At 40.6% G+C, this 23249-nt stretch overlaps 2 protein-coding genes across 2 annotated transcripts in view; both read right to left on the bottom strand.

Annotated features, from left to right (window-relative positions):
* The window catches only part of DNAH10 (dynein axonemal heavy chain 10), a 94084-nt gene extending 83329 nt beyond the window's left edge, over nt 1–10755 (bottom strand). Inside the window, exons 1-7 of the mRNA XM_067539936.1 lie at nt 10471–10755; nt 9426–9536; nt 4828–4973; nt 3633–3738; nt 2233–2348; nt 1480–1711; nt 583–740 (exon numbers count right to left, since the gene is read on the bottom strand). Coding sequence (XP_067396037.1) covers nt 583–740; nt 1480–1711; nt 2233–2348; nt 3633–3738; nt 4828–4973; nt 9426–9536; nt 10471–10702 — 1101 coding nt within the window. The 5' untranslated portion in view covers nt 10703–10755. The remainder of the gene's footprint in view (nt 1–582; nt 741–1479; nt 1712–2232; nt 2349–3632; nt 3739–4827; nt 4974–9425; nt 9537–10470) is intronic.
* Nucleotides 10756–12494: 1739 nt separating this feature from the next.
* LOC137147601 (V-type proton ATPase 116 kDa subunit a 2-like) overlaps nt 12495–23249 on the bottom strand; it is a 49743-nt gene continuing 38988 nt past the window's right edge. The window contains exons 32-39 of the mRNA XM_067539935.1: nt 21792–21882; nt 21132–21250; nt 20154–20364; nt 19351–19470; nt 17966–18085; nt 16443–16560; nt 14709–14880; nt 12495–13753 (exon numbers count right to left, since the gene is read on the bottom strand). Coding sequence (XP_067396036.1) covers nt 13651–13753; nt 14709–14880; nt 16443–16560; nt 17966–18085; nt 19351–19470; nt 20154–20364; nt 21132–21250; nt 21792–21882 — 1054 coding nt within the window. The 3' untranslated portion in view covers nt 12495–13650. The remainder of the gene's footprint in view (nt 13754–14708; nt 14881–16442; nt 16561–17965; nt 18086–19350; nt 19471–20153; nt 20365–21131; nt 21251–21791; nt 21883–23249) is intronic.

Below are 23249 nucleotides of genomic sequence, written 5' to 3'. Positions count from 1 at the left end.
CCTGCCCTACATTTCTATGATTCTCCATGAAGTTAGTTCTAGAGAAAGGAACCTGATAGCAGCCCAGGACAATGAAGTCCTATAGCCACAGAACAGACAGCTACTGCAAGCTTCCTCCCACACACTGTCCTGCTGATGTGCCTTCTTCCTTGTGATCCCACCCTAGGAGAGGACAAGTCACTCTCCAAGCCCATTTAGTACTCTGACTCTCTGCAGAGACTACCAACAAAAATAGCCATTAAAACAATTATGGTGGTAATTTTTGTGATGTGGGCACTTGATCATTGGGAGTTGGGCTGAAACTACGACATTCATTTTACACAAAGCACTGAACAGCCATCATCAGTAGGAAACAACTTTCCATAACTGACAACCCACAGGATTTGAACTGACAACATGGAAGTGAATTGTTTTGTACTCCATTTCCCAGAAGATACCCAGTTCCCTACTATATTTGTTTTGCTTTATATTAGTTAGTAGATGGAAACCCCACACTTCTGGGCAATCAGAGAATAACGTTAAGCACAAACCAGTAATTGAGAGATCAGTTTTGGCACGCTGAGCAGTTATTAGCAATGTTACCTGTGGGACCTTTCTGAGTTGTTCCTCAACAGCTGATGATATTAATGTTAGCCAAGTCATTCCACAGTGCTCCAACGTTTCAACCACTTCTGGATCTGTGGCAAGTTCACTCACTTCTGCATCTAGATTTATAGTTGGCATCTCCAATTTAATCTCTCCTGTTGGAACAAAATGTAGTTAGACTCAATTAGCCATTTTTCCCCACTATATCTTTCATCAATACCATTCGAATGATACCATGAAAAAAGCACAAGCCTTCCATCTAGATATTTATCTGAGGACAGTTAGTATATCTTCGGCTCCTTCTAGCAGTGATTTTGGCCACAAGTTTCCAAGCTCTCCAGAGTTATATAATATAATGAATGCAAAGGATTTTGGAAATGTAACCTCAATGCCTCATGTTTCAGGGTTTAAGACAATCTCTAACTATTAGGAATTAGGCTGATTATTCCCCATCTGTCTATTGTGGGCACCTTCCTCTGAAGCATCTGGTGCTGTTCATTGTCAGAGTCAAGATTCTGGACTGAAGAGACCAAAAGCCTTGTCCAGTAGGCAATTCCTCTATTCCTGTGCTCCCCTCCCTCATTCCATCTCAATATGACTGCTGAAAGGCAATTAGGGAAGTTTAGCCTCTTTCCCACTCCTCTTTCTGGCTGCTTGGCAGGATACTTATTACATATCTGGTCCATTTGCTGTCTTGCATGTACAAAGTTGTATGCAATGCTCCTGTCATCACAGAAGAGGAACTCTGAGCAAATCTGGAGACTCCCCAGGAGCTGCATGCAATTCTACAACCACACCTTGAGTATCACTATTCTAAACAAAGTCAAATCTGAATGAATTTCTTTCCACTGTCATGTAATGTAAATATCAAAGGGGGCAGGGGGAGATACTTGCCTTCAATCTGCTGTATAGTCCTTTGAATCTGGTTTAGGAATTTCTGCATGTTCATTAAGAACTCATTCCTGATTATCTGAATACTGTGAAATTCCACAGGCTGCTCTTTCTTTTTTTCAAGAGGCTCAGCTTCAGTTAAATGCCTGTCTTCAGCATCTGGCTTTTCGGTGTCTGGATGAAAGGCACGTTCCTCAGCCTTGTGCTGATTATGGGACAAAGCAGGCAAAAATACCTGAAACACAGACATGTACCATAAATTAGACTGTTCACGGTTTTGAAAGATCAACATCCAGTCAAATTTCTAACTATTCATTTAACAAACATTAGGATCTATTGCACATGACTAACTATAATTCTTTTCATCTCTTTATGGACATGAGTTTCTCCCCAATTTACCTTATGGGGTAATAACCAAGTCACCCTTTCATATTCTGTTTCCCACCCCATTCTAAAAGCTTCCTTCACCCCACCTGAATCTCATGTATAAATAAAGGCAAGTGTTATTACATTCCAAGCCTCCCCCCACACTTGGAACATGCAATGAGATCAAATATCAACTTCCCCCACACTCTTCCCTAAACACAAGGAGGAAATTCAAATTAAATATTACATATACATTCAAAGTGGGTAAATCAGACTAACTCAGCAACAGTTAGTATTTACTTTTTACTGACAATATCAACCTGGTACTAAAGGGATTAGATGTTAATAAAAACTCCAGGGGTCCATACACAAAAATGGTAACACCTTTACCTGTGAGAAAATATGCTTCAGCATTAAAAGAGTGTGACCATTCAGTATGCCACACTCTAGCAATTCAGGCAGAATTTCATTAGCTTCGTTCATGTCATTAGGTTCACTAACAGTTTCTAGATAGAAATAAATAATTAATGTTAAATTTAGTTATTTGGTATAGAAAGCAGTAATTAAAACTAGTGCTGATGTGTTCTTGCATAAGGACCAATTAAATATTAATAACTCTAAAAATTAAAATATATCTGCTAATAAACTGGGTATGACGTGAGCCAATTCACTCAACCACTCTTAAACGAAACCTGCCTGGAATCTCAAACACTCTAATGCGGGGTATAAGCAAGCAAAAGCAGATCAGATGTATCACTCTACTGTCAGTTTTGATATGCCAGCCTGATGGCTTAGTGGTGGTTCTCTGCTCTGTCATATTGGAAACCATGTTTTAATTTCCAGCTTCTCACTCTTCAGAGGGAATGGGAAAATCTTGCATAGAGCTGGTCAAAAAATGCCAATTATTTTTTGCTGGAAATTTTTTTAGAAATATTTTTTGTCAAATTTCCTGCAATTTTTTGTCAAGTTCTGGAAGAAAAATGAAAACTGAAAAACAGTTTTGGTTAAAAAAGGATTTGGTTTGGGACTACTTGGGGCCCCTACGTTGCAGCTATTTGGTGGTCCTGAGCTACAATTAGAGCTGTGTGGTAGCCCCAGGCCAGGGTTAGGGTTGGGGCCAACCAATGGCCAGGGCTAGAGTCTGGGTTGGGGCTGGTTATCTCTGCCAAGGTCACGTTGAGAGTATTTGATAGCCCCAGTCTAGGGTTACAGTGAGGGTTGTTTGATGGCACCAGGACAGGGTTAGGGACTGGGTCTGGACAGTGGCTCAGGTTTAGGGTTACTATAGCCTTCAGTAGACATTCTCACTGTTTTTAGGACAAACGATTAACTATTAAAACAAGATTTGTGTTTTACTTATTAGCACTGTATATCAGAATTTGAGCCATGTAAACAACCCTCGTCCATGTAACACATTTGGGACACTAAAGTGTAGCTCAGTTATCTTCATCAGCACCCTACTGCCTAGCATCATATACAGCTTTTCATCTTCAAAGCATTTTACAAACATTCAGTAATTAAACCTCACTACTTCCTCTCAGGGATGTATGCAAGTCTTATCCCTATCTCTAAAATGGGGAAATGAAGGCCGACAGCTTAGATGACTTTCCAAAAAGTGGATGCCAAAGCCAGATCAAAGGCTGGCTCCCAGGCCTGTTCTGAGACCATACTTGTCTAGTCATCCTGAATACACATTATCCTAAATCCCAATCATTATCATTTCTCAGTCTGAAGTGCTTTTTAATACAAACATTTAAAATGTTCAGTCATAATTTGTCCATGAAAAATACCTCTTGTATCTCTGAGAAAGAACATAATATCATCATGTACAAATTCTTCAGAAATATCATTAAAAGCCACATGAAAATATAGGTTGTAAACTGTCTGTTTTACGATCTGAAACATAAGAAAGATGGTAATCAATGTAAGCAAAGATGAATGTGATTATTTGCTGCCACATTTCTTACACAAATCCTACCACAGATTTAAAGTGCTGTCAGTTACCAGTAGTCAGACAGAATCAATTCCATCTCTTACTTTAAAACTTATGTCAGGGATAGTGATTCAAAGTGCCTTTACGGCACTGAACAACAAGCAAAGCTGAATTGTAGGGGGGTTTTGCCTTTCTCTGAAGCATGAGGCTTGATGTTTGATACTGGACATTATAGGGATGGGTCCAGTGTGATGTTATGTTCACCCCTGGAGGGGATACGGTGGCTCAGAAGTGGCTAATTAACCCAATATTCTGCACCTGGAGAAAGACTTAGGCCTAACTGACAAGCACTAATTGAAGATGGAGACCATCTGGGCAGGAGTAGGAGGACTCATATAAAGCCAGGAAGTGATAGCAGCTGCATTGCTGCAGAAGGGGGTTTCAGTCACTCTCTGTGCCTTGTGAGGTGAGAAGAAGGAAAACCTGGGCAGAAGCAGATGGCCTGGGGATCCTGAGCCTGAGCGAAGGGTTTTTCCCAAAGAGGTGATGGGAGAAAAAAGCCTGCAGAGAGTGGAATAGGAAGAAGCCCAGGGAAATGGCAGCAAGAGTTCAGACCATGCAGACCTTGGCTGCTGATGGTAGGGTCCCTGGGCTAGAACCTGGAGTAGCAGGTGAGCTGGGGTTTCCTTACCAGACAATGGGGAAAGTGGCCAAGCCATGAAGAGGAAGTACTGCCACTCCTAGAGAGCAAGAGGGGCCATGGCACAAGTGAGCGAGGGAAAGAAGGGGGTCTCAGACCATGCAGAGGTAATTACCAGCCCCAGCCACAAGAGGGCCCCCCTGCAGAGTGTACCCTATTACATCCATTCTCAGATAGAAAATCATATGCTCCTAATGTATGTTTTATCTTGCTCTAGGATCACCATATGCAGTTTTACATCTTTAATCCTCCATAGTATTTATTGAAACATTCACACATTTAAATGTTCATATTACAAACAGAGCCCCTTCAGATTCCTTCAAGAAAACAAAGTAAAATGCAATGGACTTACTTTGAATATTTGCTCTCCACTTTCACCAGCAAACCCTTGGGCTAGCTCACTCAAACCCGACATAACAGACAGATGTGGTGTATATTCTGACAAGGATTTAGTGTCTAGAAATTCTAAAACGGATGCTTTGCTCTTCCGATCCCTCTCTAATAAAGAAATACACAGAAAAGGAAATCAATGAAGCTCACCTATTCCACGCTTTCAAAACCAACTCATCAAACTCAAATGATAGTTCTGAAATAATAAATGGAAGAACATCTTTGCTGGTCTCTTTCACAAAGTAGCCATGCAAGCTATGCATTAATCATACATTTCTGTGATTTACACTGTTCTGGAAAAATCATGGAGCAGGTCCTTAAGGAATCCATTTTAAGGCACTTGGAGGAGAGGAAGGTGATCAGGAACAGTCAACACGGATTCACCAAGGGAAAGTCATGCCTGACCAACCTGATTGCTTTCTATGATGAGGTGACTGGCTCTGTGGATGTAGGGAAGGCAGTGGATGTGATATACCTTGACTTTAGCAAAGCTTTTGATACTGTCTCGCACAGTATTCTTATCAGCAAGTTAAAGAAGTATGGGTTGGATGAATGGACTATAAAATGGATAGAGAACTGGCTAGAGCATAGGGCTCAACGTGTAGTGATCAATGGCTCCATGTCTAGCTGGCAACCGGTCACAAGTGGAGTTCCCCAGGGGTCTGTCCTGGGGCCGGTTTTGTTCAACATCTTTATTAATGATCTGGAGGATGGGGTAGATTGCACCCTCAGCAAGTTTGCGGACGACACTAAGCTGGGGGGAGTGGTAGATACCCTGGAGGGTAGGGAATAGGATACAGAGTGACCTAAACAAACTGGAGGATTGGGCCAAAAGAAATCTAATGAGGTTCAACAAGGACAAGTGCAGAGTCCTCCACTTAGGAAGGAAGAATCCCATGCACAGCTATAGACTGGGGACCGACGAGCTGGGCAGCAGCTCTGCAGAAAAGGACCTGGGGGTAACGGTGGATAAAAAGCTGGATATGAGTCAGCAGTGTGCCCTGGTTGTCAAGAAGGCTAATGGCATATTGGGCTGCATTAGGAGGGGCATTGCCAGCAGGTCACGGGAAGTGATTATTCCCCTCTATTCGGCATTGGTGAGGCCGCATTTAGAATACTGTGTCCAGTTTTGGGCCCCCCACTACAAAAAAGATGTGGACAATTTGGAGAGAGTGCAGCGGAGGGCAACCAAAATGATTAGGGGGCTGGAGCACAGGACTTATGAGGAGAGGCTGAGGGAACTGGGCTTGTTTAGTCTGCAAAAGAGAAGAGTGAGGGGGGATTTGATAGCGGCTTTTAACTACCTGAAAGGGGGTTCCAGGGAGGATGGGGCTAGGCTGTTCTCGGTGGTGGCAGATGACAGAACAAGGAGCAACGGTCTCAAGTTGCAGGGGGAGGTCTAGGTTGGACATTAGGAAAAAGTTTTTTAGTAGGAGGGTGGTGAAGCATTGGAATGGGTTACCTAGGGAGGTGGTGGAATCTCCATCCTTACAGGTTTTTAAGCTGAGGCTTGACAAAGCCCTGGTTGGGATGATATAGCTGAGGTTAGTCCTGCTTTGAGCAGGGGGTTGGACTAGATGACCTCCTGAGGTCCCTTCCAACTCTAATATTCTATGATTCTATGATTCTATTTCTGTAGAACAGGATCTCAGTGTATTCCTAAATGTGCATGTGCCCCTGCTGCTCTTAACTCTATGGTTTGTTTACAATTTCTAATGCCCATCATTGAACTGTGATAAAAAAATAGATCAACACATTTCAAATGGCACTGGCACATATACCTAGGCCATATTTATGGCCCAGTCATGGCTTTCACAGGTTGAAATGTGCTGGGGGGAAAAGGCCTATAGTGGGAGTGTTTGAGAAGTTTCACTTACTATATTTTTTTAGAAGCTGCAGCATGTTTTTTCTCAGTGTTGGCCTCCAGGTGCTAACAGGTGCACAGGGAGCAGGACCCTGGCTACATCTCCAGCCAGACTGGTCACCCCTTTTGTGTGGACAATGGCCTCAGCAACACTAACTGTCCCTCTCAGGGAGTGTAAAGCTAAAGCATTGCAGCTGTCTCCTACAGCTGTAGGTGTGCTGAAGGAGACTAGGGGTGTGCCATTATCCATGCACGGACAGCCACAGTTCAGCCCTGAGCTTCCACTTCAGTGAGTGTTGTGACAGCTACAGTTATGTGGTGTTGCATCAAATAAGCTGTTAGTATTCACTTTTAAGCCCCTTTAAGGTCAGTCCCCACCCTGCCTATCATCTCTCATTCGCTACTGAGCTGTCAATGCTCACCTCCAGTCAGCCAATGATGCCATCCTGCGCTGCCCACTCGTTACATTTTTTAACAAACCACGTGGCGCTTTCCTCCGCCATGCTGCACCACATCCTTGGGAAAAGCTCCCTGTAAATATTGTCAAAGCTACCTCCTTCCAATCCCTCCTCAAAACTCTTTTGCCATCATGCCTAACTAAAAGTTAGCAATGGTTAGGCTGCTGGTGTGCTGAGACCACAGCCTATCAGGCTGACCAATATTGCCTCATTGTTCTTTGTACTTTTCCCACCTGGCTGAATCCATCTGTTGTCTCTTGTTTTATACTTATATTGTAAGCCTCTTGGGCTTTTTGGTTTGTGTTCATACGGCACTTAGCACAATGGGGTCCTGGTCCATGACTAGGGCTCCTAGGTGCTATAATAATAATACATATTTTTCACATGGTATGGACAAATGTTGTTACAAATACAAGATTCTAGGGCTCAATTCTTCCCTTTCCAGGGTACAAATAACACTCTCTGAAGTCTATGAAGTTATGCAGAGAATTGGACCCCTGAATTATTCACAGTAAGTGAATCACCCCTCTCTTGCCATCTTTTTCATCACTTTCACTTTTCTTTCCTCCCTGTTTTGTGAAAGCCTGTTGTGCCATAATATTAAAAATTTACTGGGACAAATTCTGCACTCATTTACTTTGTTTATTTTTATTCTAGACTAGCTAACATGGAATAAAAGCAAGGCTTTGCATCCAGCGTGACTACACAATGATTCTCTTAAACCTTACTAAAAGGATCTACATTTAATCCATCTCAGCCTTAATGGTCCCAAAATATGAAAACAGCAACAGGTCAATGGGAGCCTGAAAAATCACCCCTCCAAAGACATGGATTTGTTTTAAATAACTGGCATAACTATGCTGGGTAAAGAGTTTTTGTTTTTCCTTCGCAGTCGCTCAGTATAAGAAACAGCACGGAAGCTGAGAAGATGAAGAGACAGGCCAAATAAAGAGATTTCCTGTAAAGGGAAATACTACAGCAGCAATTCCTGAAAAACCACATCAGATTTTGGTTTGCCATCCATCTAGAGGAAATCCATTTCACACTACAAAATTAGATTTACAGGCCTGGAACAATAGACTTTAGATGGCCTCAGATCTCTGCTGAAGAAGTCTATTTTTGGAATAAATATCACAGGTTAAATCAAGTCCTGGTGTACGTGGGAATAATGCCACTGAAGTCAGTGGAGTTTACCAAGGCTGAAAAAGTACCTATGAATTTTTTCACTGCATCTTCTTAGGGTATGGCTGAGGCTAAGGGGCTGCTTAATTGCAGTATAGACTCTGGGACCTTCCCACATCGCAGGGTTCTAGAGCCCAGGCTCCAGCTCAAGCCCAAATATCTACACCACAATTAAACAGCCCCTTAGCCCAAACCCCCCCAAGTCCCAGTCAGCTTGCACGGGCCAGGCTCAAGTTTTTAATTGCATAATCTCTTTCTTGCAAAGTGAATCCTTGACCTTTTGTAAGATGACTACCTTAGCACAGAAATTACAAGGCTCAAAGTCACTCCAAGCTATCAAGCACCAAAATGCGTCAATTTGGGAAGAAAAACATTTTGAGTGAAGTATTTTCATAACAAGCAATATTGTAACAAAAGTTCCATGGTTCCTTATATGCACATTGTATATGCACAATATCAGGATTCACCAGTTGGAATTCTCAGTTAAATTTCACATATGGAGATGAGAGATGATGCCTCAGACAGGACGCTTCTAAAACAAACAGTTTGTGTGTGCAGCTCTCTGCCTTTGTGTTTAAAGCAACACTGTCAATTTTATTTTTAAATCAGTTTTTTGTCTGAAAAGTTTCTACCTACTGTTGATAAAAGTAACACCGACTATTACAAAAACTAAAATTAGATCGAAAAAAATCTGTTTTTTGTTTGGTAAACTTTGTGCATTTGACTCTTTATTTATAGTTGGTTGCAGTGTTTCACTATAGTCAGTTTTCCCCTGTTGTTTACCTGGGGCATTTGACAGCACTTTGTGCATAATCAGTTAGGTAGTTTTGATTGTGCAGACTCTTCACAAAGCGAGAGAGGAAACTGTGATTAAAACCACATTAAACAAAAGTTAATAAAGGGATTCTAGGTCTGCTGTAGTAAGTTCAACTACTTTTAATTAAGTATTTTAATTTGACAATTTCAGGTTTACAGTGTTCCTGAAGCATAATCCTGATGTACTCATCCCCAGCAATGAACCTTCAGCTACTTGCAAGATCTACTGGTCATACATACTTCCTTCTGCTGTTCCAGCTGAGGTGGCCTCAGTCAATTCCTCCTGTCGAGGGTTATCTGGATCTTCCTCCTTCAGGTCATTTTCAGATATGGTAGGCTCCCCTGTTTCTACTGTACAGGATCAAAATACCACACATGTACAAAACAAAAGCAACACTTTACTCAAGTGGCTACTGACAAGCAGGGGTGCTGGAACCATTTTTTTAGTGGGTCTGCTGAGAGACATTGACCCAAACTGTAAACTCTAAATATAACGGAATCTACTTCAAGCTGGGGGGGGGGCAACTCCAGCACCCCTCGTTCCAGCATCTATGATGACATGGAGGTACGTGGATGCAGGGAACATACAGATATATGCCCATGTGGTGGGACGTGGACAGTGCACAGGCATGGGGACACTGACATGAAACACATGGACAAACGAGATGAGATGGACAGGGAGACCTGGGATGGGCAGGCAGACAAGAGGGCGCAGGAGATGGTCCCATGGGATGGACGGATGGAGGATCACAGGAGATGAAAATGGGGGGCGGACATTCAAAAGAGAGGCAAAGAAGACAAGAGGGATAGGGGATGGATGATTGCTGAACAACACATCCACAAGTGAGGTGGACAGGGAGACATGGGATGGATGGACAGACAGCCAGTCTGGAGACACAGGGGATGGACATGGAGATGGACAGAGGGGAACACAGATGGACAGGATGGTCAGATGGAAGGAGGAAAGTAGATTGGAGCACAAGGGATAAAGGGAGGATACAGAGGATAGTCAGAGGGACAGGGACGGACGGACAGGAGAGAGACAAGGGCTGGACGGGGGCCCATAGGAGAAGGATGGACAGACAGTTGGGGGGCAGGGAACAGCCAGGGGAACGGACGGGCAGGATGGGGGGATGGACTGATAGATGGGCGGGTGGGGGCGCAGGGGACAGACAGACGGAGCACACCGATGGGCGGCCGGGGGAGCCGGGCTGGGCACAGCAGAACAATGGGGGCGGGGCTGGGCAGATGCCTGAGGGGAGGTCACATGGACGGACGGACGGACCGATCTCGATCTCGATCTCCTCCTGGCGCAGCTCGGCCCGCAGCAGCAGCGCGGCCCCCGCCGCCTCCCCCTCGTCGCCGGCCGCGCGCTGGTTGAGGAAGCGCAGGACGGTGTCGCCCTCCTCGCCGTCGCCCCGACTCAGCAGCTCCTCGAAGGGCGCCGGGTCCGAGAACCCCAGCGCGCTCAGCAGCCGGTCCCGCATCCACTGCACGCGGACATCGTCCAGGCTCATGGCGGAGCCGGGCCGCGGCGGGGAAACCAGCAGCCGAGCTCAACGGACGCTACCCGGTGCCCATGGCAACGGCTCGGCGCGCGCGCCCGCCGCCTCCCGCCTCTTCCTTCCCTCCCATTGGCTGCGCGCCCGCGCCTCGTGCGCCGCCCTCCACCCCCAGCCGGGCCAGTCGGTGTGCAGCAGTGCAGGGGCTGAGGCGCCCCCTACCCGTTTGCAGCCCACCCACCCCGACCGCCCCAGGACCTTCCACCACTCAGCGCCTCAGTCCCGCCCCAGCACCGTCCCCCATTCAGTCACTCTCCAAATCGCACCTGCCTCTCCCCCATGTACTGTCCCGTCTTTCGCCCGGCGCTGCAGTAACCATCCCCTCGTCCGTCGTCCCCGCCCATGGGCAGCCGGGCTGCGCAGTCCTACATGGAGGTTCAGCCCTGTGTCTGACCCCAGGGTCTCATGAACTAGGGGTGCCAACCGTCCCTTATTACCAGGGAGTGGGACATCCCTTAATTGTTTTCATCTCTAGCCAAGGAGATGGGGAGTTGCTGAGTGCTGCAAAAAGCAGCAAGAAATACCCCTGCTGAATGCACTGAGTACTCCTTATCATCAGGAAGGGGAGGGGGGTGCTAAGAAAACAGCCCCTTACTTTTGAGATACAATATTAGCCATGTTAGCATGAACTATGCCACGCTCAGGGAGGGGGTGGGTCTGTGCTGTACTTCCCTTCCAGCTTCTTAAGCTCAGGAAGCAAACAGCAGCAACTGCTCCTGGAGGAGAAGGCACCAGAACAGAAGAGAGGCAAGGGGCATGGAGGAGGGAGAGAAGAAGCAAGGGGAGTAGGATAGTTTATCAGGAATCCAAGGAGCAGGCAGCATCATCAGCTAAAGTTGACTGATAGTAGCCCCATCATCTACCACAGCACATTCCAATTTTCCCCCTAAAATCCTTTCTTTGCTTTTTGGAGTCTTCACAGTTTATTAGTAATGAACACTGATTCCTCAAGAAGGATTTGTGTCGTTCACTGTCTCACTTGGTTCTCAATTAGTACAAAATGTCAACAAAGATCCACATAAAAATGCTTTTAGTGTTCATAGCACTAACATTTTTTGTTGGTTTTCTAAATTCCAGGTTAGGACATTGCAGGTTTAGAGAATCTACTAAAAAGAATGAACATGTAAACTAACAAACTGTTACTAACTCCCCAGTGCCTTTTCAGGCTTAATCCTGCAAAGAATTGAGCAGCTCCTATAAAAGCAATTGGAGATTGCGGAACTGGGTCCTGACAGACACCATGATGCACAAGGAATTTAAATGTGCTTCACTTCAAGCACTGGACAGTCCCATTGTAGTCAATGAAATTACTTGTGCTTAAAAGGTACATATGTGTTTAAGTGCCTTGTTGAATCAGCCAAAATGTTTTCAGGGAGGCTGCTGCTCAATGAAACTTCAATAGTGGGAACCTCTTTTAAAGCACTGTAGATCAGAAATTGAAATATTACATAGGACAAAATTTTAGTGGTATTGTTTAAGATTTGCAGGAGTTAATTTTAAATTATTAAATACAAGCAAACAAACACTGCAGAATATTAATTCTGCATATGGCAATTGGATTTTATTTAGAATCAGTATGAAAGAAAAATGTAGAAGTTAACGTATGCTGTTCTTATGGCACAGATGTCAAACTATTATGGTAAAATATCCCAATTTTCATTTTGATATAAAAAAAATACAAAAGCACCTCCTCCCCCACTTCACACACACACACACACACACACACACACACACACACACACACACACACACACACACACACACACACACACACACACACACACACACTTTAAAGTAAATTTCTTAACTCAGCATAAGTAACTTTGGTTCAGTAACATCAGATAAACCAGTCACTCCAATCAAATTATATCCATAAATGTCTTTAAAGTCAAATACAAACAGAATAAATTTAAGGCCTGATCCTGCACTCCTCATAAAAATATAATTCCCATTAATGGGAATTTTGCATGTGAAAGGTCTGTAGAATCAAGACCTAATACAACATATTGTACTATACAATTTGAGTCTCCTGTTAAAGACCTCATTAAGGCCCTGATCTTTTAAAATGGTCTGAATGGGGAATCCCTGCACCCAGTGACATCAGTGGTATTCCACAAAAGTACAGGAGTCCACCCACACAGATCATTTAGCAAAGTTGGGGAATAAGACTATAAACTCTTCAAGGAAGGAAGACAAAAAGCATAGTTGGGTTCCCCCTCCTGGCCCTTCATTTTTCTTTTATCAAATGAAGCTTGAGGATGTGCACCTGCAAAGATTAAAGTAATAATTCTGGGAAGAATTCAAGATACAAGGTTTAAAAACTAAATCTTGGTGTAATTTTAAAAATAGCCCAAAGAGAGCATTTTATATTGGTATTTACAAATGTATACTATTTTTGGTAATCCCCCTGGAATAAAAACTGAAAACATCCACGTTTAATCTTAACTGCTTCCAGATTTCATTAGATGGTAATTTAAATTAATGAGGGTGCGATCACATGAGTAATACTCTGTAATCTTGCTGTGTATTTTCTATGATGAAAAAGAAATTAAGGTCTTTATGTCATTTAAAAGTAATCATCAAAGAATATAAACTCTCTCTTCTGGAAATAAAATACCTTACTTATTTTTAGAACAAGCAATAGCAAGATTATTCTAAAAACAATCTTAAAATTAATTTACATTAGTTTATCATGAAAAAAATTACACTTTATGCCTATATACTTTACAAGAGGCTCCAGATCTGCAATGTACTTGTATGAAGGAGGTATATATTACAGAATTATTTGGCTATATTATAAGGCAATAAGTAAAAAACACTTTTTTTCTACAAACTGTACATCAGTAAGATCTGATTACATAATTTGCAAACAACTCTGAACACCTCTGCTTACACCAACCAAATTATACAGTATCATCTTTATTAAAATGTAAAAAAATGTGCTTAAAGGAGAAAGGAGTAAACTTGTAACCTCCACCGGTGTAGAACTTGTTCTGAAATTCCACCCTGTAATGAGGGGAAAAAAATGTGTCCACATATTAATACACAACAACTCAAAGCACAAGACTAGGAGCCAGGAATTCGTAAGATCTAATTCTGGCTCTAACGCTGATGCCTTTGGGCTAGTCACTTAACTTTTCTGACAGAGTCATTGCCAGGCCTGACATTTATCAGGAGGCCCAAATACAGTGACATTCTACTATACCAGCCCATTCCTCACTTCCTATTTTCTGTTGTAGTTTGTTTTAAAGACAGTGTTGGAACCTACAGTATAACACTGACAGGACAATATGATGTCTATGCTACGGTATGTTTGTGTCTCCTATCCCTTTCATATTATGAACTCCAGAAAATTTAATATTAAAAATTGTCCCTGAATTAGGTTAAATGTGTAGGGATCAAGATGCTGAGGGTAAAGATATGTTCAAGAAGGATAAGGAATTCAGCCCAATTCAGCAAAGCACTTAGGCATGTGTTTACATGCTTTGCTGAACAGGGATGGCCTCACATGCTTAAGTGCTTTGTTGAACTGGAGCCATAATTATGAACTGGAGATATTTAAAGTAATACCATCAGATTAAAAATTATTTTTTCTACCCGAGTTACTAACTCCCTATTGTTACAAAACCAAAAGTTTTAAAATCCAATTTACTTTGTTATATTTTGCACTGAATTCATCTTTGAAAGTAACAAATCAGTTTCAATTATGAACCAACACACTCCTCCAAAAGGAGGAAACACTGCAAGGGAATAATTAAATTACACAAAAAGTTTATTTCAATTAAACTTATTTAATGTCATGAAATGATTGCATCTCTATTAAGTTGTTAAACTCTACATTTTCATTTTTAAAATACACATTCTAAATTTTGGGCCTAACCTACCCAACAAGGTCCCTTTAACAAACCAATACACAGCTAAAAAAAAGGGCAGTTTTAAAAACTGAAGAGTTAGCACTTACCAATGAAGTCGTACAGCATGGAGAAAAGCGGAAAGACCTTCCATGACCAAAAGAATGAATACTGTTAACACAGCAAAGAAGGCTAGAACTGGAACTAACAGCAAAATTCCATATGTTGCATCCACACGAAGGCCCACTCTCATTATCATTTCCCACAGCACTTCTGATAATTCTACAAAACAAATGATTTCCAAAATTACCTTTGGAAACGTATACATGTATCCAATTAGTCTGTTTTAACCAGCCTGCACTCCAATTTCAATGATGTTACTGGGCTGGAATCTCCTGGATCAGAAAATGGGTCACAAAAAGTGCTCCTTTGAAGGAATCCAGTATATATCACAAGATGCTCAAGAAACTAAACATTGCACAATAATTAATATATTTGTAATGGGCGGTAAATTGCATTCACCAGAATATTGCTTGAGTAGTCTGTTTATTGTATAATCATATGAAATCAGGGCAGGATGATCTGGAGCTGCATATGCTGTTTTGTTCTCTCAAGAAATAGCTAATATAAAGTTATGTATTATAAACAGTTTCAGAATAAAATCTATTACTTATGACATCTAATTTATTAAAACCACAAATCAGCTAACCAATACTTAATAGTTCCCATTGCAAGTGAACCTAAGCCACAGACTAGTGTTTACTACATTAAGATTTGAGTACTGAGATACATGTTGATCACACAGTTCATTTTCTAGCAGCTTTAATTTTATATTGCAAAGACAGCACACCTTTTCAGACAAGGTTTTTAAAAAAAATGCTTACAGACCATTGCATTCAATAAGATTTTAATACGCTCACATGCACACAACGCTTCACTACGTCATCTGTAATCATTCAGTGTACCATAAAATACCTTTATAATATGGCTGTGGAACACATTCCTGAAATCAGATCAAGAATACAAAATACGAAAAGCTTGGTGGTTTTTGTGATACTTTCTTTTTTTCATGGTCTTTCAATCAACAGGAAATGGGCAGTGTGTTTGGAACGTAAGTGCCCCGGTTCTAATTTAGAATGACACAAATTCAGAAATATACTAGCTCTGATTCAAGAGAGCATTCCTATTCAGGACAGCTCTTAAGCACATGCTTAACTTTAAGAGCATATTTAAATATTGTCCTGAATACAGATGGATTTAAGTGCTTTCCCGAATCCTGGCCATTAAAGGGAAGACTTTAAATATCACATGATATAGTATCACCATCTACAGAATCATTTCAAGAATTACTAGATAGTTCTTCACATAACCAGGAGTGAACAATGAAGCCATATACCAGATTCAGCACTCCAAGGCCATGTGTATACATACAGTGCTGCAAGAGCACAGCTGTACTGATACGGCTGCACCATGTCTGGTGAAGACGCTCTGTAAAAAAAACACCTCCACAAGCGCCAGAAGCTCTCCCACCGACACAGCGCTGTGCACACAAGCACTTATGTCAGTGTAACTTATGTCGCTCGGGGGGAAGAGGGGTGTAGAATATTCACATCCCTGAACGACATCAGTTTTGTCGACAGGAGCTATGTCTACACTACAGCCTAAGTCACAATTCCACATTTCAGGATCATGTCGTTTTTATTAGACCAGATCAGTTCACTACGGATTTTTTTTTAAAATGACCAACCCGATAATTTCACAGCTAAGATATTTTAAAATGATCGAACAACAACAAAAACCCCATGCAATATTAAAGATTACACTGGAATACAAAAAAGACTTACGTGCATGAGCAAGACTTAGTGCCCAGAGTCTCAGGTATGAAGCAGTGTTGGAGATGCATCCTAGACAGTATTCAATGGTATGAATAGTCTGATTCATAAAAACATCTGCAAAGTTAAACTAACAACACATATATATGTAAATACACTTGTATACATTAAATCCATACTGTGGAATGTAATAAGGTATAACATACATTTGCAAATCCACCATAGGTTTTTGTAACATTAAAGAAATCAATTTAAAGGTCAAATAAGTTTTTTATATAATTAAATCAGTGTATAAACTCTAAAGGCTTACATGCTTATTGCACTGATAAAAATATAAAGGTGTAGTTTTCTAGCTGGTTCTCTACTTATATAACTAAGGCATTTTCAGAAAATGCAAGTAGGCATGTTAATTACTCTGAATGCATTTTATATGAACATACTATAATGTGGTCTATTGGAATCTGAATTCTAATCCCAGCTGTGCTGTTCATTTACTGTGTAAATGTGGACAAATCAAACCCTCTGTGCTATAGCTTTTCCCATCTTTAAAAAGAGGATAATTATTACTATCCACCTTTGTAAAGCACTTTGAGATCCTCAGATGAAGAGAGCTATATAATGCAAAGGATTATAATTATTATTAATGTAGTAATCTTTAGTTATATTGGTTAGTTACTAAAACAAACCCAAGATAAATAATTTTTCCTGCAAATCCTGACAATTTCTTATGAAACTGTGGTACAACTTGTACAGTATCTTTATTCAGTAGGGCTCTATTTCCTAGCTATATTGGTCCTACAGAGGTTAAGCGTCAAATCTCCCACTGAAGTAAATTATATTAATTTTGCAGATGAGTAAATTGAGGGACAGAGTTTAGGAGTGTTAATCAACTCCTATTAAAATCAGAAGGACTCAGATAAGGCCTTAAGTAATTTGCCCAAGATTATATTGTATAAGTGTCAGGAACTGGGAGTACTGCTCAAGGCTCCAGATTCCCAGATCCCACTAATGACAAGACCACCTTGCCTTCCCACCATCAAGCTATATTATTCAAAAAATTAAAATCAAGGGCCTTTTCTCTAGAGAAGAAACCAAGACGAAAAGAAAAGGAGGAAGTTAGAGTATATTCTCCTCTTTATCTCAACTAAAGACCCTCAAAAATCAAGTACCCATAAAACCATGCAAGGGAGCTTTGCCTGAGTAATCTTTCTTTAAAAGATATGACTGTAGTCTCACCTGCATGAGGCACTTTGCCTATTCCCCATTATTTCAAAACCCAGAAATTCTAGTAAGGGGAACTGATACATTTTTGTGATAAGAAACACAGCAGAGGACAATCACTAATAACAGCATATAAACTGTATGCAGCCAGCCAATCAAGTCATCTTTATAAAGGCCCCAGCAGGCACTTTTACAAATTCCAGGAACTCAGTGTGGTTTAGTGTATGGCAACTTGCAGAGTAACCCCATACAATTTTCCATTGATAATTTGCTTTTAGGCCATTCTAATTACAGGCAGTAGCTGAAAGTGTTACCTCTTCTCCATCCCCTTCTTTGTGCCCATTGTCTGAAGGGCTGCTTCCTTCCTCCACATCATGTGATCTCAATAGAGCAAATTCCTCTTCACTATCTTTTCGAACCAGTTTGTAGCCATTCTGCACAAAATGGAAGCAGTACCAGTGTCAATTCACTAACAAAATTCTTGATGTCACTTTGAGGGCTGCAGCGTTTTTTGTATTTAAAGCAGACATCACAAAAAAATTAAGACTCTCAAGGTGTCTACACTGCAGTTTAGAACCTGTAGCTGGCCTATACCAGTTGATTCAGGCTTGCGATGCTGTTTAATTGCAGTGTAGACTTCTGGGCTCAGCTTGGAGCCTGGATTCTGGGATCTTCCCACCTTGCAAAGTTCCACCTCGCAGGGTCCCGGCTCCAGGCTGAGCCCGGAAGTCTACACTGCAATTAAACAGCCCCGCAGCCCGAGCCTCGTGAGCCCAAGTCAGCTGACACAGGCCAGCCATGCGTGTCTAATTGCAGCGTAGACATACCCTACGGGGCCACAGAAGCTGAGAAAGCTTCAGTGGAATAGGCCCTATTATGCAAAAACCGACATCAATTTTTCTAATTTGCATGGTCCTATCAAGTTACAGGACATTTTAGAGCTCAGTGCTTCTAGATACTTTCTTAATCTAAGAGAGAATTATTTTCTTTACCCATATTAACAAATGTAAATGAATCTTATACCTAATGTAGTTAAAAGAAATTTGACAAGTGTAATTTGTAAAAATATCCAATTAGTGAAAGTTTCCTGCTGTTATTTTAAAACTTTATTGTACACAATCAGTAAAAGCTATATTCACCCATCTATGATCAAGGAAGTGTTACAGAAACAGCCAACAAATATAACAATGAAGTATTTCCTCTATTGATTCTGCAGCACCAGCTAACTAAGTGCAGTTCCCAGAGCTGCATAATATCTGCAGTGCAGCTAAGCTCAGAAACACAGAATGGGCCCAATTCTGCAAATACTCACAAATCAGGCGTGCAATTGTTTGTAGAATTGAGCCCACAGCTTGGAATGACAAAGTGCTATGCAAGTTGAAATTGTTATAGTCCAATAAAAACAGTGTTAAAAAAAAAGCACTGTTAATTTACATTTAGGAAACCTATTTTTTATGAAGGGAAAGGTGGCCAAAATCACTAGGGAAAGAAATTTTATGTTCAAGTTTCTAAAAGGATATTACAAGCAATGAGTAAAGTGAAACAGTTGCCTGATTATACCTTTTTAAAGCTTCTTCCATATATTTTTATTTTAAAAATTAAGTTTTAGCCAAAATGATTTAAAATAAAATCTCCTTAACACACTGCGTGTCAATTTAGAAAATGCATGCTATAGGTATAGAGTTCTTTCAATACGTACTCTGTACATTCCAATGCCTCGGCCTCCGTTGTGCAACCAATACAAATAAAGTGGTTTTCCAAAAAGCATTACAGGAACAGAAAGCAAAGCAACAATAAATAAAAATCGCTGTAAAATAACCTGTTTGTGGGAGGGGGAAAAAAGAAAAGGTGTTTAAAGATGAGCTCAGACAACCTCCCCCCACAAGTGCTAAAATAAATGTTTGTATTAATCAGGAAGCAGCAACTGACTTCAGCATTTAAGCAGTCCCACCTGATTTCAGTGGGTTTTAAAGACATGCTTAAAGTTAAGCATGCATTTAGGTGCTCTGCTGAATCAGGGCCCTAAATAGCAGTTGAGGGCGCTTATCTTCAGGATCGACCCAAAAAAGCAGGCAAGCTTACCAATTTCCAAGCTTAAAAAGACTGTTTTGGTACACAAGCTAGCATTAAAAACTTAAAGAGAAGAGCTAGTCTTTGCTCTGTTCTGCAGTCCTTTCACTAGAGAGAGAATCATAGCTAGCCTGAGTAAGGAGTATAGGATTTAGTTCTATAAATACCAGATATGTTGGTTTTTTTAAATCTACATGAAAAGCTTAGAAGTTTAAGAGCAAAATACTGTCTGCCAGTCATAATGAATGTGCTTTTATTAATTTATCTTTTATAATAATCCTTCTGATACAACCTCTTTACCATCCCCATACTAGAGTCAGACATTAGCTTAATTTAACATTCAGATAATACTTTTTGTTTAATCATACAATTAAAAAAACATGATTGTCTGAATTCTGTCAACATTTTTCAGTTTATAAGAGTAGTACTAACCTGTCCTGTATAAAGGGTGTCCATTCCACTAGTGGGAAATAAAAACATGTTAATAAATTGAATCAGAATGCTGGGAGCAGATCTGGAGTTTTCTGCAGAATAAGCTAGCCATTTAAAGATGATCATAAATACAAGATACCCAAAGATGCACAGCATGAATAAAAGTTCAGGAAGGAAAACCAAATAAATATTGTGCTTCTTCCTGAAATACCTAAAAGAAATAAAGAAGGAAAAACAATTAATGACATACAACTTTTACACAGAAAGATCAGGTATAGTGTCCAATTCTATGAGGTGCTGAGAGCCCTCAACCCCTGTGGCATCAATAGATGTTGAGTGTGTTCAGAAAGAGAAACTGTATTAGAAATTATGAGCCAAATCCTGATTTTTTTTTAATTCAACAGAAATTTTACCATAGACGTCAATGGGCTCAGGGCCTTAACAGAGGAAGCTAAAGTTTTTTCAATTAAAAAAAACTATTGAAAACTCAGGCCTGAATCCTGTATACACTTAAAAAAACTTAACTTTAAGGAACCGAATCATCCTACTGACTTCAATGAGACTACTCATGCTTTTTAGTTTAACATATGCATACTGTAGGATTGGGGCCCAAGTAACAAAAAGAACATTAATGTTTCCAATAAAACCAAGGCATTAACAACGTTATACAGAAGAAGTTAGGAGGGGTCCAAAAGTGGCAGCTCCAAACCCATCCTTCACTAGAAGCATAACACAAAAATCTCACTTCTCAAAGGCTGCAGATTTTTCTGCATAACACTGGCCTTCCTATATTTTTCCATGGAAATTAGGATCTCAGGCAAAAACTGACTTTTTTTTTTTAAGCAATTTTAGTAGTGAATTCATACTGCCTTTGCTCAGTTCTCAAAAACATTCCAGTTCCTTCTAATCTCAGATAACGAACATTGATGAGGAAGTGTCATTTGCCACATTCATTTAGCTTTAACTTCCCATACTTACAAGTGGTTAAAGGCCCCCAGAATAACTCCAAAAGTCATGTGAGTCACTCCAAAAATCACAGACATTTTCATTTTGAAAGAATTTAAAAAACTGAGACGATTGTTTGCCAGGTTCCAGATCTGAAAGGAAAATAAAAAAAGAAAACAGAAATCAGTAAGATGAAACAGATTTCCCCAAAATGACTCATTTGGGGTATAACACAGCAGCCTCTCCTCAGGAAATCTCGGGTATGTCTATGCTCCAATTAAAAACCTGCAACCGACACATATCAACTGACATGGGCAAAGGGGTTGTTTAATTGCAACACAGACGCTTGGGCTCATCTATCCATCAATTAAACAGCCCCGCAAGACCTAGGAGCCTGAGCCAGCTGACACAGGCCACCCAAGGGTGTTTAACTGCAGTGTAGACATATCCCTGAATTCTAATTCCAGCTAAGATCCCATGTGAAAATGACTTTGAAGAAACTAGTTAAATCTCTCTCTGAATCACTAGAGGAGGATATCTTCCTCAACAGAGAAAGGGGAAGTGGAAATGTGCATTTACTTACAATATGTACCCTTATGTCTGCCTGTATACTAAGCACGTGTCACACTTTTAACTTGTGAGCTGTAAAGCACTGATCATCACAAATGGGTAAATTAAAGAGAAAGCACCAACCGGATCTATGCCAAAGGGATAAATTCCATTGAACACTCCAGTAACATTTGGATCCAATGTCAAAAATCGATTTGACTTCAAATCATCAAGACTGTGGCAAAAGAAACATACAATCAGATCCTGTTGCTTAAAAATAGTAATAATGTATTGCTTTCAACTCTGCAAAATGTCCTTCCTACTTTTTTGTTTAGCAGAAAGAAAATAAATTGCTGATCTGAGGGTTGAAGAAAGCATAAAGGGATTTCTAAGCACAACAATAGTAAGAGAAACAGTCAACATATTAAATTGTTCCCAAGTAAATTAAATATTGATGATAGCAGCTAGAATGGCAACCCTGCAAAATGCTTTTCTATTTATCCACAGAACTGGTGCTGAATGTTCAGTGTCAGCATAATTTCCCCCACACATCCTAGGTCAGCTCTGACCAGAAAGGACACCACCGTAGGTGAGATATATGTAGTTCAATAACCATTCAGTTTTTGGCCTCTGTTGAAACTGCCAACAAAGCAGCTGGTTGTGGTGGTGTTTGTTTAATATGGCTAACTGTCCCCAAGAAATTTGGCTGAGGCCACCAATTCATTTCACATAACCCTCCAAACAGACATCACATAGTAACAATTTATGATCACCCTCAACATGGGTGGACTCATAGTGGTGATCTAGATAGGAAAGGTTTCAGATTTCATTCCCAGTCTCATAGCCACCCGAAGAGAAGACCACAATGACTGTGGCCATGCTAGCCTCACTAGTCTTCTAACACTGAAAGACCCTGACAGCATAAGGTACCTACCACCTCTGTCATCCCCTGGCATCTTGACTGCAATGACAGTTCTAATACCATGTGAGTTTTAATACCACATGGTGAGTGTATATATGAATATTAGTACTTTATGAATACTTATTTATTAGTATGTTATTAACATTAGACATATCATGAGGTGCCACAGAATAACCCCCAGGTTGAAGTTACCTTAGAAATTCTGCTTTGTAAAAAATCATTGAGCCTGCATTCCTAGTTTTGGTAAAAGCATTTAGAAACTGCCCTCTATAATTCTTGCTTATCAGAAGTTGCTAACGCTTGTATATTAGAAGAACATTGTTAAGAATTGTGTTCAGGAAGGAAAACAGAGCAACAGTGGTTTCAATTTACTCTGAAGACATGACTTAAAAGTAACACAGTAATTTGTCTTTGACAATCAAGATATTCAACCTGCTAAAATAACTGCACTGCCATGGGCAAAATCCTAATTTGGGTTTATAACAAAACAATCTTCTCTTTAGATTTCCTATTTTAATAATCAGTAATAATCAGTTATTTAGTTTTAATCCACTGTTATTGTCAGTTTTTTTATTTCACTTTATTTTGATCTTAATTTGATCATTGTATTGTTTAACCTTTAGTTTAGTAGAATTTGTAATAATGTATCCTGTGTTACATGTTTTTGTTTGTTTTAATTT

This window comes from Emydura macquarii, unplaced genomic scaffold, assembly GCF_026122565.2.
Source record: "Emydura macquarii macquarii isolate MOO-44397 ecotype Brisbane River unplaced genomic scaffold, CSIRO-AGI_Emac_v2 contig_554, whole genome shotgun sequence".
NCBI lineage: Eukaryota > Metazoa > Chordata > Testudines > Chelidae > Emydura > Emydura macquarii.
This window is presented reverse-complemented; position numbering and strand designations above follow the sequence as displayed.